Here is a 16372-nt window from a genome sequence, read left to right on the forward strand (position 1 = left end):
ACTAATGCCACAGCTGGGGCAACAGGTTAAGCACTACTGTCATTCAATGGTTCACACAACTTTAAGATTTTAATTGATTCAATTATTCATGTAGGATCATGCCATCTTTTGCAACAGAGCATGTTTCAGTTTTTAATTATAACTCCACCCTGCATCACAATAAAGGGTGGAGGAAATCACATTAGGGCTTGAAGGCAAGGTGTTGCTTAATCCGCCTGGTCTCTGTCCAACATGGGGATTAGTTTTATCTTAGCTAGGGCTGGGTTTTAAAAAAAAAAATGTTTCTGAATCAAATCGCTTTTCATTTGAATGATCCGATATTGGTTTCAAAAATCCAGAATCGATTTCTGTCTGTATCATATGAAACAAGAAGACCTAAGAAATCCATTGGTACCAATTACCATGCCAGCTTGTTGGCAAAGGGTGTTAAATAACGCTCCAAAGACAAAGGCTACATTTTGGTGAGGGTAAAAGTGGCATGGCCATTTTGAAAGGGGTCCCTTGGACTCCCACCTCAATATATCTGAATGAAATGTCACTCAGTACTCACTGACTGTAGAATCTGTAGAGTTGTTGTGCTGACTGCTGTAGTGTGTTCATGTTAAATAAGAAGTACTTTAATACATCTGCCTTGGGGTCAATTCTTAATGTAAACATTAATACTTTTACCTTATAAATATCCCTAATAAAATTGTTAATGAATTGAATCGGAAATCAGATCAAATCGGGACCTTGTGAATCGGAATCAAATCGATTCAGGAAATCAGTAACGATACCCAGCCCTATTCTTAGCATGTCAAAAACATACCAGTTGTTGACAGTGCAATCACACTTGAAATACAGTAATATAGGCTTTGACAGCAATATTGAAAGTAACAGAGGTGAATGAATGTGCTGAACAGCACAGGGCTTAAGATTGATCCGGGATGTATATCTGTTTTCTTTTCTGCAGCTTCAGACAGAAAAATCCCATTAACAAACACGCCCGTTGTTCTCAATAGCTGCAGGCAAACAGGGACAGACATGACCCGTTTCAACTCAGAAGTGAGTTCATTTTCAAAGTACTGACGCAAGAAAAACACCACCATGATACAGTGTCTTCTGATGAACAGAGATATTCTTTGAAGTGACTTTACCCGGTCCTCTTCTAACGTTTTATAATACATGCAGTGTGCATTAGTAGCATTGTCCTATGATACATATCCAGCTGACCGAACTAGGCCTGCACGATTCGGGGAAAAATATGAATCACGATTATTTAGCTTAGAATTGATATCACAATTTTCTGCCACGATTTTTTTCTCACGAAGTGTAATGTTTATTGCACACATGAACCATGACAAAACAAAACAAATTGGCAGAACCAAACATAGATTTTTTTTTGGCACCTATAGCACATTGCGCATCACCACAAGCATGTAAACATAGATGCTTCAATGAAGAGAAGGGAGAGCTTTGCAGCGCTTGGGAGCGCTTGAAAACCTTTTTTATACAGTCCATGTTTAAAACTCACAGAAGAAAGTAGTAGCGTAAAATTAAATGAGAATCGAAGTCATAAAATTCTTTTTTTTTTTAATTATTAATTTTATTTTTTATTTTTTTTTAAATCAAAAAAAAAAAAACGAAGATATTTAAAAATTAAATGATGATGTGTGAATCGAGATCGCGATTTTATAACGATTAAGCGTGCAGGCCTAGACCGAACTGAACTGATTAAATTGTAACCCCTCTTTTATATAATAATTCTGTTCTAATTCTGATTGTGTATCTCCGACTCTTACCTCTCTCATCTCCTGAGAGATGGCGTTGAGGCGTTCATTCTCAGACTGGGTATTGGTGAGGATGTTGCGCGCCTGGCGGAGCTCAGTCTGCAGCTCCAGGACCCTCTGCTCGTAGTAGGCCTCCTTACATGCCGACTCCTGGATAAGAGATTCCTCACGGCTCTCCCCATCCGCTGCCACCTTCCTGTGGTTGGAGTAGGCTTGTCCAAAGGCCTGGAGATACAGTGAAGGAGGAAAAGAGCTGTTGTTTAGAAGCTATAGTGTTTAGAAATATGGGAGGATATGTTTTTAATCCATTGTTAATACTATTTAGTGGCCAAACTAGAGATATATGTAAATCAGGGGGTAAAGCATTAACTGGCTATTACAATTTTTTTTAATATCAGGGTTGTATCTGACAAAAGTTTGCTTTGTGATTAAGCCATTTTAAAGTGACAGTAATCTTTACTACTGTGGTTCAGTTGGGGACTCATGCTCAAAAACTCCCAAAATACTGCCGTTGCCCTGTAGAGATAATCAGTAAGGCTCCATCTGGGCTGCATTATCCCATCTTCCCCCTGGCTCTCCCATCTCTCCCTCCCCTACCCACAGGACGGTGGCCTCCACTGCACGTGCTCTGCAGTGACTCCACAGATGGGAAAACCAAACAGGCAAAGTAGAGCAAATGGAATAGTGTCTGGGTGATCATGAAAGGCCTGTATTCTAATGCTCTTAATACCTTAGGAGATCATAGCAGAGTACAGGAAGGTCAGCAGATATGATTTGGTTTGAAATTCATTAAAATTAAATAACTATGTAGACATATAGACTAAGGCTTTTGCCTTCTGTAGGGGGATTTTCTCAGTTGAAAGGCTGAGATCAGTCTTGTAGTTTGAGTGTGCAATATGAAAGATAGTTTCACTATAAATAGTGCTGCCTTAATTTTGACCTTAATTTGTTAATTGGCGGCTGCGAGGCAGCAAAATATGAACAGAGAGACCAACAGAGACAGACAGAGAGGGAGAGACAGAGTGAGACCTTAACTGCAGCAGAATCTAGGATAGGCTGATCTCTGTCTTCTAGAAATCTGATTATTCCCCTGATTACAGATTTCATTTCCAACCAGTCCTCTGATGGAAATTCTGATTCTCATCTCGCCTCACAGCTCGAGTGCAGGCAGTAATCTGAAATCACCTGAGGCACTGAATCTGACCTTGTTTGCAGCTGCAGTACACACTCTTCTCTCTCTGACCTGCTACTCCCTTACATCTGCATGTGACTGGCTGCTGCAGGCTTTTCTCTATCTAACTGCGTATCATATTAATGAGTAATTCCTTTAGAGAATGGAAAATCTGGAAATTTGCATTAGCCAAACTGGCCTACTTGCAGGACTAAAACTATTTCAGTTGGTTACAGAAGTGCGTGACATCATGTCTCGTGCAGGGTGGCTACAATATCTCTCACATTCCAGGAAAGATGATGAACAGAGAGATAGCAAGGACGAACTCTCACACTGAGACGCAATATGCTTTATTTAGAAGCAATAACAGTTTGAAATGGTGCTAACTTTGTAAGTAGCATAAGTAACCTCATCTGTGGCAAACATCAAGTATGTGCTAAACATATTAGCACATACCTGATTGTGCCAATTTAATACATTTTTACAGATGAGCTGATGAGAACATTTTCAACCAGTTGCAGCAGTTAACATACTGAGCCAACACATGAGAGCTGAAATTAGTTGATTAATTGATTGGTTGAATGACAGAAAACAAATCAGAATTTCGATGATTATATTTTTTTTAAGTTAAAATGGAATTGCCAAGTTTCATCTACTCAGCTGTGAGGATCTGCTGCTCTTCTTTGTGTTATGTGATAGTAAACTTAAATATCTTTGGGTTTTGGACTCTTAGTCAGAAAAAACAAGTAGTGTGAAGATATCACATTGGACCTGTTAAATAAATATCCTTATACCTTCCCCACTACCTCCCTACTAACAGAAATCACACCATCAATCAGCAGGAGACTGTATTTGATTAAAAGTCCTTACAAGAGATGGGATTAACCCAATCAGAAACCAGGGGAATCCCATTTTTATAATCTTGGTGTATGATGGATATCCACCACCATCAAGGGACTCCAATCAATCCAATCTAAGAGGCCTGTTCTTCAAACATAAAGTAGAGCCCCTAGCCCAAACCGTCTGACCCAAGGCCTTTAATCTCAACTCCCCAAGCGTGGATTTTAAGGGAGGCTAAATTGGGGACGCACGCGACCAAGCCTGTAATCCCACAGTGAGCTGCCCACCCAATTTATAATTCATCTTTAGCTTGCCATATGTTGCAGGTTTTTTTTACATTGGACATGTTAGCATGCGTGGATTATTAATCTTTTGTAAAGCTAATCAAAGGCAGGTCTTTAGTCATTAGCACGCTGTCTGGGCTGGATTTTCTCACAGAAGGCTATGGCTAACATTATAGAGCTGCATAAGAAAAAGTCAATAGTTCAGGAGATTTATCCCTCTATGGAACCCAATGTCTGATTCCAGATGAGTGCATGCATGATGGGCTGAGGTTAGACACCCTGCTGGGCTGGGCTATATACTGTGGGCTGCCATGTGGAGATCAAAGTAAATCATCACTGTGATCAAAAGCATCATGTGATTGAGGATGATTGATAACATGAGATGAGTCACCTTTGGTCTTAGTTCTTTTTCTCTCAGCTGTCAGTATTATTTTCATTACTTCCCCATACACTGCTGACACCAGAACAGAGAATCTAGTCATAAGATTAACACATGGAAACTTTCAAAAGGTATAAATAGAGTCTTACATGGGTGCATGAATGCAGACTAATTTAAGGAAGGATGTTGCTATGCCTGCAGTTTTAGTTTTAGGTACAGCCTATATTAAAACACTGGTTTCTCTGGTAATTATGTTTATTATACACCCAGGGTGTTAAACTCAATCCACTATCTGTAGGTCTATCTTTCAGCAAAACAAATGTTGCTATAACAACAGCGTGAGTGCTTGTGTTCAAAGCATGCTGGAACACAGTTTAATCGTTGCATTGTCCTCTAATCTGACCAAAGACACTGCTTTGAGAGGCAAAGTCCACTGATTAGAAGGTGAGACAAATCAGGACTCAACGGTCATTCATAGTGTTTTTGCAATGTGATCCCTGTTAAGTAATAGAGGGGGAATGCTAAACACTTGGTTCTGAAATTTTAAATTAATTTTTTAATTTTTAATTTTTAATTTTTAATTTTAAAAGACATAGGGTTGCTTCCCTATGTCTTTTAAAATTTCTATTATGAAATAGCCAGTAAAATAAAAGCTTTTTAATCATTTTGAAGAAGAGTGCCTTGGATTTCCCTTTTTTTCTACACTTTATTGAATTCCCGACCCCAAAGAGCACCTTCTAACATCTAATTGAACTTCCTGAGTACCCTGGACTCTTTTGTCTTTCCAAGATACTTGGTTATGTAGCTTCCAGCCCTGCTGCTAATGTTCAACACCTTACGTGGTGTAGGATGTTAAAGCAGAGAGAACATAAGTCACTGAGTTCACCGTGGTTTTCCCCGCTCAGAATCCTCCTGCGCATGTTTTTTCTGATCCTTTGAGCCAAGAGCACAAGGGAGATGGGCTTTGGGTCTCTGACAGGTAACAAACAGATCGATACTGCCAGTCTCTGAGGCCCTGTGGAGCTTAAATTAACCAAATGTATTTTCAGTTTCTGTCCCGCTGGCAGAGAGCAGTGTTTTTCTGTGGCATGAAGTGAGAATAGAAAGCGGTTAGAGATGTAACCAGAGATATGGTTACTGCAGACCATGAACAATAAAACCACTGGACATTCAAGTTAACACACACACATGATTTGTACATACCCAGCATAATGCTGACATAATAATCTCACTAGAGGATGCCAGATATATCGCAGCAGGGCATGACTAATGTGCAATACCAGATGACACAACCTCGAGATGCAGAACTGTGATATGAGAATGCATTTGGCCAGACTTGTGGACTAGAGTGGGTTGATTTTCAGTCTCTACAGCAGCATTCTCGTGCTATGACAAAGACAGCATGTGACGAATGCTGAACAATATAACGCTATGTCAATTTAGATCAATTTATAGTCATACAGATGGTGAGAGTGTTGGAGTTGACCCTGGATGCCAAAGCAGTGGTCCGGCAACACTGAAGGCTCGTTGGTGTTAGAGTTGTCATTGTAGGCGGTTGTGCAGGAGGAGAAATGGAGCAGGAAAAAACAAAACAATGAATGAATTCTTCTGCCTCGTGATTCACAGCTCACGTGGAGTCACAGTTAGTGATGATGAACAGAGACGTGCACTCTTTTTTACCCTCTTTCCGTCTGTCTCTCTGTCTCTATTCACAGGCCACTGTGCAGCCAGCGACTTGCAAGGGACAGACTGCTTTAAGGTGTGTTTCTATATTTAGCTGTCCATTATCAACTGTTCATTATAAAGATCTCTTGGGGCATGAGTGGCATGGTCCTGTGAGGAATGCAAACCATGTCACGTGGCAGTGTATGCTTGTTTGAGTTTACTCAACTGACAGCACTGTTGCTGATTAGTGCATGTTATGCCAAAACCAATGACACTTGCTATAATGAGTAACAGAGAAGCTAATTATTTACTTCAGACTTTACTCTTCAGTGGGATTGAACATTCGCTTTTATCCCTCGACAATTCCGTGGAAGTTATGATTAACTCTCCACTGGTTTAAATATTCCCCTTCTTGCTTCTCACCAAATCAGCAACTCTTAAAATGGACCTTTTTAAGCAGAGATTTACTATGGCAAAATTACAAGAGTAATTCTAGAATAAGTAGAAGAAACTATTTAACAATTAGATGTATATAAGGCATTTTATTTGCCAAACAGAAGGAGAAGGAGATGGGGGGGAAAAAAAGAGGGTGAGAAAGAAATGCGAACGAGGGAGGGAGAGATATTAGCTGTTGCTTGGCACAGAGCCACATTGATTCACTGCATAGAACAGAGCCGTTGGGTTATTATTCACACACAGGCCTGGACAATTTCACACACTCGAAACACATACACACCCAGTGTGCCCGAGGTAGACCATACTGCACCTGGTGTTGCCGTGTTGAGGCTTGCTCTCCCTTCTGAGATAAAGGAGGAAGAGGCGAGTGTTCAAAGCATCCTAGGGGTTCCGCCAACACTGTATGCAATTCATGTTGTCAACACATACAGGCGATGCATTGCATGCCAAAGGCAAGGAATACACTACAGTGAATATAACAAAGCAGAGGTTAGAGAAACCTAACAACGTGTGAGAATATGAGACACATATTTCCTTAAAAAAAAAATGATTTAGCCTCAAGTGGACTGGCTGAGCGATAAACTCTCATCATGAGACTTGAAGGGCGCGAACTTCCTAAAAACAACCACAAAGCTGTGCCAGATTTTGGATCTCCTCAGTTGCAGGGCAGGACAGAAAAGGAGAGAACGCCAGAGGGGATGGAGCCATTGGGAGAAGGTAGACATACAATTAAAGCACACACATGAACATATGTACACACACACATACACGTGTCTCTGCTACGAGTGATGCGCTAATCAGACTCATGAGGCCCTTTACATGCCTCATTGAAGAAGTCATTCCTCAACCATATAAAAATATCAGAATAGCCTAATTGGGCTGCAGGAGCTCAGCGATGCAAAATCTCTACATACATTTTATCTGCTTACATCAGGCTGTAATGATTAAGTGCTAGTTAGTGCTTTCTTCAGATCTGGCTGGGGAAAACTATATTTCATGTTTTATTTCGACTTCACACAGGCAACTAATCTGAAGTCAGCACGAGAGACTCTGTGTAAAGTCAGCCTTTGGTCAGATCAGAGCTTAATTTCAAACATGATGCTTATCTATATTCATCATTCGTCTACAAAGACAGGAGCTTTAGAAAATATATCTTCCTTATAACATTTGAACATGGGAATCTCTTTTTTGAATCACTTAAAATAATTTTGGAAGATTGTGCTGAGATGTACATGTCCTTATTTATCTGTTATTTTAATGTTATTATATATGTGTGTGTGTGTGTGTGTGTGTGTGTGTGTGTGTGTGTGTGTGTGTATATATATATATATATATATATATATATATATATATATATATATATATATATATATATATTTATTTATTTATTTTTTTTTTTTTCCAAAATAATGTTCAAAATAAACTACTAAACTAAACTATAAAAAGGTGAAACACCTGCAAAGAGAGGACAATCAATCCCCCCACTGCTATTATAGTATCTGTGTCAGCCTGAAGGCGCTATACTGTGGGTGTTCATGGACTGACTCCTGTGTTATTATTACAGGGTAAAAACAGTCATTATGCCTCTGGCAGTGAGCTAAAGAACCTGGGTCTGAGCACAGTTTATTTAACCTTCAGTGCATATGATATATAAGATGAAAGCAGCGTTTACATGCTACACAATAGGCAGTATAATGAGAAAAGGTCATTTTAATGCCACTCATGAGTGAAATACAAGCTAAGCCTGAAAACAAACTATGTTCCACTATCAACATTTACAGAAAAAGCAGATTTCGGTGGAGTTAAGTGTTTCCTGAGAAGGTTTGTCTTGACTCAAGTTACTGTTGTTGTTTCTTCTATGATGCCATGAAAAATCATCTGCTCTTTCTTGTGCAATGGAAGAGATGAACCACAACATTTTTACCTCTACTTCTGTCTTCAGTATTTGATCTTAGCAGTCAATTAATCACAAGGAAGCATCTGTTTATCCCTGGCTGCTTATTGGGTCTATTGTTCAGCCGCTAAATCTGCTATAGAATGGAGGAGAAAGCCGGTGTCTCAAGGGACAGCAGAGATTCAATAGGTATCATTGCCGTCTGAGCTGGGGTCTGAGTTCTTTATCATCGTTCATATCGCGGCAATGTTCCATACCAGCGCCAGCTCTGGGCAATCACAACCTCAATCATTTGCAATGCAAAGACAGCCTTATCGGTGCCTGCCTGTAGTCAGCCTGCCGGTTCCCCTTTAAGCCTGACACTCTGTGGCTGGATGAGATCTCCCAGGTCCACGCGCCCGAACCCCAGGGGAACAGCCATCGTTATGGTTACTATGCCAATTACAGTGACAGAGCGAGAGGCGGTCAGCAGAGGCAGGGCACTGACACAGATGGCAGTTTCAGAGTTCAGCCTCACACAGCTTGCTCTCCTCCCTCTTTATCTGGCAACAGTCCTCACTCATGCCTCTCCAATTTGAGATTTGTGCTATCTGGCCAAGCCTACATCATAGTAACCAAGCAGTTCATCAGACCGAGCCTCTATTTAGTAAGTATTTCAGGATATTTCCCAAAAGAAACGGCTCCATGTGGAGCCTTTACGTATGACATCCACAGCTGAACAGACCCTCTCTGTTTACATAAATGACGAAGGAGAAGCTGGGGCTGCAGCTGGTGCCAGGAGCACACACACACACACACACACACACACACACACACACACATTTCAAGTCTAAGGTCAGGATTGAAGGAAGAAGGGGGAAGGTGAAGTGGACATGGAATCTATTTGTTTGTGTATTTGTTCACGGTTAGTGGAGACAATGTTATGTATCAAACCCGTAGCCCTCCGCCATATCATTTTAACAATAATCAATTATTAGATTAATACCGTATTTGAGACCCTTATTCATTTCCCCTCATCATCCTAGACTCATCCATTAGTGCCGAGACATGTCTAATCAATCAGGGTGAAGCATTGACAGGATGGGGGAGGGACTGCACACACTCCATTTGCCTTCTTCTTGAGGTTTTCTATCTAAGCTGCCTCATATGCTGCCACTTGATCAAGTTTTCCTCCACTCACAAACAGGGCCACAGTTATCTCTCAATCTCTGTGCTGTCCCCAACTCCCCACTCCTATCTCTTCATTCACCCTCCCAAACCTAGAAGATGGTCTCTTGGGCAGGTCCTGCCCTTGCTCCAGGGCCAGACAAAGACTAATGACCTCCCTTCCCCATTTGGTGTAATTTAATCCTATGTGACTGTGTGTGCGCACATTCTCTCTACCAAGGAGGTTACATCTTGGGTCTGGGTGGCAAGCCTTCCATATGTGGCCATGTCAAAAAATAATGAGGTGGGGGCTTAGTAGCTTCACCATAATACTGTACATAATAGATACTTGATCGATAAGTGTTTAAGTGTATGTGTGTAAATAGTATTGAACAATATGTAAATGGGTCAAAGACGTGGCATGTCAATTATGGTGTCCAAAGCATATTCATAATGCAAAAGATAAATATACATTTTAAAAAACTACATTATATTACTCAACTCTCCCCTCTTTACTCACTTTAATAGGTATTTATTGCAAAAAAAAAATAATTCAAAGAGCTATTGAGCTCAGAAGTACCAAACTGTCCCTCCTGGGTAACGTCCAGGTAACGGCTTAAAATCTAATGACAAAAATGTCAAAAATAATAATAAGAGCATTAATTATCTACTTTGGCATAATTGTGTTGATGTTTGCAGTGATAACTACAAATATAGTAACAACCCTACCCTTATCTAAAATGTTACTCAAGAAATACTTTTGTCCTTACTTTTGGATTTCCCTAATGTCCTTCCTGGGTAACAGACCTTAAAATCCATAAATTACCCATAATGCAATTGCATAGTCATGAAATATGATATTACATCCTAAAGAAGATTTTGGAGGACCCCAAAACATCTGGAGAGTTTAGTAATTCTCTCTTAAAAAAGTTTTTATTTTGCTTTTTCGGTCACTGGTGAACTATGTCCAAAAATCATGTGTCTTTCTGGATAACGCTAATAAAAAATATTTGATGTTTTGATATTTAAAAAAATGCCTATTTCATGTGAAATATGGCATTAATGTTTTAAAGGCTAAGATATATTTTAGCTGAGTATGCAATGTTTGACAGAGTTTTGGTGGGAAAATCATGTTTTTGTCCTTCCTGGATAACAGTTTGTCCTTCCTGGATAACGAAGATCTTCTGTTACCCAGGACATGTCCTCTGTTATCCAGATTGGATATGTTAATGAAAATAGTTTTTTTTATTAGTATTTATCACGTTTCAAGCATTGTGTTGATAATGTTAGATTATATTAATAAAATAATATGTATTTCTTTAATCTTTTATGGCATTTTTGCATTATGTCATTCCTGGCTAACGGGATGTCGTCCCGAGCAACAATGACACAGTCAAGTGTTTAAACTCAGATTTTCATGGTATATTACACAATCATGTTTTCCTCAGTTGAGTATACAATAATAACCTGATAACCTTTACTGTAAAGCATTTTAAGACTTCTTTCATCATTTTTCTGTTTTTGGCATGGAATATTGTGTGACCAAAATCAAACGATGAGCCCATTTAATTATAAATACCCAAATATATCATATTAATTGTGTTAAAAACTTAGTTTTTTTGAACAGTGTGCGTTTGATTAGCTGTAATTATGGATATGCCTAAACATTTATATGCTAAAAAGGTAGACATTTAAATATTTTTTAAATCCATTCCCGTTGGATCCGTTACCCAGGAAGGACATTTTTCATGGAATAAATCACATGAATCATCAAAAAAAAAATTAAATTGCATTTCTAAATTAAATTCCTGTTGTTGAGATGTATATAGAACACTCAGAAATTGCTTGAGTTGGCATTTTTTGACACTTTCATTTATTTTCAAATTTTAAATCCTTATTCGTCTTTGACCCAAATAGAAAATAGTATATGCAATGCATACAGCAGACAAATCATTGTCTATGGTTTGCGTTACATAATAATGTTCTTTCATTCCATGTTCAAAGAATACTTTGTCAACTCTACAATACCTATACATCTCACTAAAAACAGAGCATTCAAGAAAATAATGAAAACAGGAAACACAGGCATTGCCAGGTGCCCCTCCCATCCAAACCTCTCTCCCTTTCTCTGTCTGCTATCCCCATTTCTCAAGGACCCCTGAGAGACTGGCACACATCCAATTAAAACCCCTCCTCTCCTCGCTCTCTCTGAGCCTAAACTTTAATGTCGTTATTGCGGTACAGGCAACCCCCTGCCCGGCTATACAACTCTGTCTTATCTCAACTCCCTTTTACCCTTTATCTATTCCCAATTCCTCCCTCTCTCTCCCCTGTTCAACCATGCCTGAGGGTTTCAAAGCGTGGGCTCCATGAGACTTGGGTGTGACACACTGCGACAGGGGGACCCAGACCCACTAGCCTATTTACAATGGGAGCCGGGGGAGGAATGAGGAGAAGAGGATGGTGGCGGGGAGTGGGTATGGAATGTGGAGAGATTGTAGACATACCGCTGTTCTCTGATTGCACTGTGGTGTTGAAGTTAAAAGGACCCCCAGGGCAAAGGGACAACCTTGCTAATGTTTGAATAGACAGTCTATTAAAACAAGGAGATGTTTTCAGAATCTGCCCTCTGGTTGAATTAATTTAGGTGAGATGGGAGGCACTACTCTGCCATTCAGGAGATAATTGAGATGAGTGGACTATGTCGAATTACAGAGGCACCAGAGAGGGGTGTGCCAGAATGTACTCATGTAAACAGAAAGTGCTATCTGTCTACATCTCATCCCTGATCTCTTCATGTACTGCACCAAATCACAGAATGCCCAGGGACAAACTACAGACAAAAAAACTGCACAACAAACTCTTTAGTTGGAGGATATGGGTGGAGAAAGTCATAACCTTTGGATATGTGTACATGTGTGGGTATATCTAGGGGTGGGGATGGGGCACCCACCATCTGTCCACTTATAGCTACCACAAGCTTATTCCTGCCATTCGTATATGCTAATAAACGTGGAGTATCGCACCCCCATCTCAAATCTTTTGTATCTCTAGGGATATATTCAACTTCATTCTTCAACTTCATATATTCAAGGGCATACATCTGTGTCAAAGCCCAAGTAAGTAAAGTGTCCCACAATGGGGACTTCTGATTTCAGAAGGTCACTACAAGGACATCTACATTTTTCAGATTGCTTGCTATGTGTGTTAAGATTAGTTTATAAATTGGAATCTTACAAATCTGCCTCTAACCAGTTTCAAAAGTTCCCAATGCATCTAGGATGTTAGTTACAAATGCTGATTACTAAGAAAAAAATATTTTATTTATTAATATGATTATTATTAATTCAGCATATATTTTAAACACCCACAGATATGGGGGGAAAACTACTACTGATGTACAGTTTTTGAGGCACAAAATATTCAGTGTGAGCTAAAGCTAGGTGACTCCATATAGCTCGTAGTGATCGTCAGTTCCTGTCTCTGTTGCCGTGGAAATGGCCAGACCATTGTAAGGAAATGTAGCATAATGAGTGTAGATGTTAACACAGCGGGGAAGGCAAGCGCATTCCTCTCATTAAAACAAACTGCACTATTGAGACTTATTTCTTGTTGAACAGGTGACAGAAGTGACTTGCCTGATGAACCTCATGTGGTCATTTCCTCTGATCCACTAAAAAGATATCCGGACTGATACAGAGGCATATTTCATATGCTTCCTATCTGCTATAAAAAGACAGACTCCTCACAAGTAAACAGGATGCAGAGCGGGGGCAGAGGGCGTGAGTTCTGACTTCATTTCAATAGAAGGAAGAAGAAAGATTTGATGGAGCAGAGCTTTGCATGGACTCAGTAAGAGGCCTTATGGTTACAGGAAACCCATTGCCATTTTTTATTATCAAAACACAAAGCCATAACCAAGCATGTTTTATATAAAGGAGGGTGTCATTCTCTGTCAATCATGTTGCTTGGATTCTGTAGCACAAAAGATAAGGAAGGTTTGTGGGCAATCTGATATAGCCCACGGACTAGAATAATAAGTAGCCATTGCATATCTTACACACACATCTATCTCAGTCACATGTATGCACACTGGCTTCTTTGTTGACAGAATAGTTTATAGTTGTTATGTGTTATGTGTAGGAGTAGGGAAACTGGAGACTGGCCTATTCCCTGAGTGAACCAAGTTGTATTGTCAGAGGCATACAGCCATTACTATAACCTCATCCACTGCTTTTAGCCTGGGCTCCTGCCGGATCTGGCCCTGGTCTTCAGTAATTGGATTACACTGGTAGAATCATGACCCTGCTGGGCAGCTATACAGCTTCTCTACGTGCCATTTTGACTTCTGTGAATGTTTTAAAGAAATCGTAATACCCTAGGGCAGGGGTCTTCAACAGTTTTTAAGCCAAGGACCCCTTAACTGAAAGAGAGATGGAGCAGGGACCCCCTACTACTAATATTGTATAAAATTAAGTTGCATATTAAACTAGGCCTACAATAGCGTACGTGTAGGGCGGCCTAAAACCTTTATACATATCTTTTTAGTGCATAGAATACTAAGATATTAAAATAATAATTGGCATGATTTTATAAATAATCTTTTAATTCTCAACATAAATGTGGTACAGTGAATTCTTTGGGATTCACTGTATCTGTGGATGGCTACCTTAGTGGCAGCGTTACCTACAGGCCAGTAAGCCTATCATCAGTGGGGATTTATATTTGCTAAAAATATGTTGGATTCATGTAAAGACTTTTTAATTTTTGAATTAAGTGACTCTGAGGACCCCCTGTTGAAGATCTCTGCCCTAGGGTATTTTAAAAGTTGTGAATTTCACTATATAATACATGTAACTGAGGCTTTTTTGCAATATTGGGGATCAAGCACAGTATATACTCAAAATAAAACCATCCACTTAATTGAGATGCTTATTTTCTGTATTTTGTGTTGTCCTTGTAAAGCTGCGGAAAGGACAGAGTCCAAAACAAATTTCCCTTCGGGTACAATGAAGTATATCTTATCTTATTATCTTGCTGCTAAACTTTGGGTTACATTTTTACACTTTATTATTACCTAATAACTTCATCCATTTTTACTGCAGCCAAAAGGCAGTGTGACCTGATGACGCACACAAAATTAGATTATACAATTTCCCTTTGGGCAGTCACAATGCTATGTTCTTCTATCAGTAGGCAACAACATCTATAAGGCCTGGGGAGAAACTTGATGTAAGTTTGATTGAAGTCATGTATCAGCCAACAAACTGCTACATACATTCCTTCTACACTGCCCATTGTCAAAGCAGGACTTAACTAATGCATAATGTGTTTCATTTGAACACACTGCAAAATCACTAATGCATTTACACATACAACCAAAAACATTCCAAACAGCCAAAAATAATTCACCCACTGAGACCTGTAACACTCAAACAGCCTTCCACTAATGCTCCAGAGTAAATGTAGCCTCTTTTTTAACTGTGGATGGGTGCTGATGATGGTATTTTGTTTATCAGAGTTAAGGACAAAAGCCCTTAAAATCATTACAGATTAGCAGTGAGGCCATTATACCTTAAACTGGGTGGAATACTTCTTTCATTACTTTGCAATACCATATGGTCAGCTTTCTGTGTCACAGAAGGCAACATTAGTCTTTGTGAGTGGATCTTTTTGTAGATAGACCAGCCTGTCTGGACACTTAATACTGTTTTGCAGTAGACATTTCTTCACAAAAAATATTGTGTGGGTGGTCTTTGCAATAATTTGCACATCCTTATTAAGGCTAAGATTCATATAGCAAAAGTGCCAGCTCTCAGAACAGACTGCTAGGCTTGTCGGCCATTGGAGTATGTTTCTGGGCCAGGGCAGGGAGAACAGGGCAGTTTCCCAAGAGCAGCTGACAGCCTCTGTCCAGCCTTACCACCAATATTCACCTACCTGTCCCTGGCTATGGAGGCTGCTGAGTATGACTGGGCCTGGCAGACTCCCAGACCTCCGTAAGCCCTGTGCATGGCGGCTGGGATTCATCCTCTTAGGACCAGAGGGTAGGGGATTTGGGACTGTATTTAGTGCCATTTAGAAAAGATTACCCCTTAACTGCAGACTTGCCGTCCAGCAAAAGACATTATGGATAAAAGAATACCCCAAACCATGCTGAAGGGTTTAGCATATGCTAGGTCACAGATAGAGGCAAAACCATAGGCTAACTAAACACAGAAATGTGCAGTGAAATGAAACAATAATTGAGTATAGTGACCTGAATGAGCTATTAGGATAGGCTGGGAGGTTGTGATAAGATACAAGAATGGCTGAAGTAAATGTGAAAAGAGAAAAAATGTATGTGAGCGTGTAAGCGATGAACAGCTGTTGATGAAACACAGCTTGGTGTCATGGTGTGGCAATCCAATAATATGAGTCTGACTTTATTTATGACTTTTCATATAAGGGACCAGATGGGTTTTATGTCCTTGTATTTTCTACTGACATCCAATCAGCATCCAACCCATTTAACACCACAGAAAAGGGCTTAGAGTCACACCAGATAGCTTTGTTTAAGGACATTGGGGTATATCCTTTAGTGATCTGCCATTTCAAAAAGGGACAAAAGTGACCAATCCTTTCAAATGTAGCCACAATGGAACGCCTCTCTCACTCTCCTTTGTCATACACTGTGTTCTGCTGGCATTTAACCCTCTCTTCATCTGTGACACCCAAGAACTGTTAACCCCAGTTGGCTCCGACAAACACACAAAGGGCCAGTGAGCC

The 16372-nt window shown here is 39.9% G+C and overlaps 1 protein-coding gene across 2 annotated transcripts in view; it reads right to left on the reverse strand.

Annotated features, from left to right (window-relative positions):
- The window catches only part of LOC116061994 (protein bicaudal D homolog 2-like), a 45137-nt gene that overhangs the window by 23722 nt on the left and 5043 nt on the right, over window positions 1-16372 (reverse strand). For both annotated transcript variants that reach the window (XM_031316385.2, XM_031316383.2), the window contains exon 2: window positions 1782-1994. In XM_031316385.2, coding sequence (XP_031172245.1) covers window positions 1782-1994 — 213 coding nt within the window. The remainder of the gene's footprint in view (window positions 1-1781; window positions 1995-16372) is intronic.

This window comes from Sander lucioperca, chromosome 12, assembly GCF_008315115.2.
Source record: "Sander lucioperca isolate FBNREF2018 chromosome 12, SLUC_FBN_1.2, whole genome shotgun sequence".
Taxonomy (NCBI): domain Eukaryota; kingdom Metazoa; phylum Chordata; class Actinopteri; order Perciformes; family Percidae; genus Sander; species Sander lucioperca.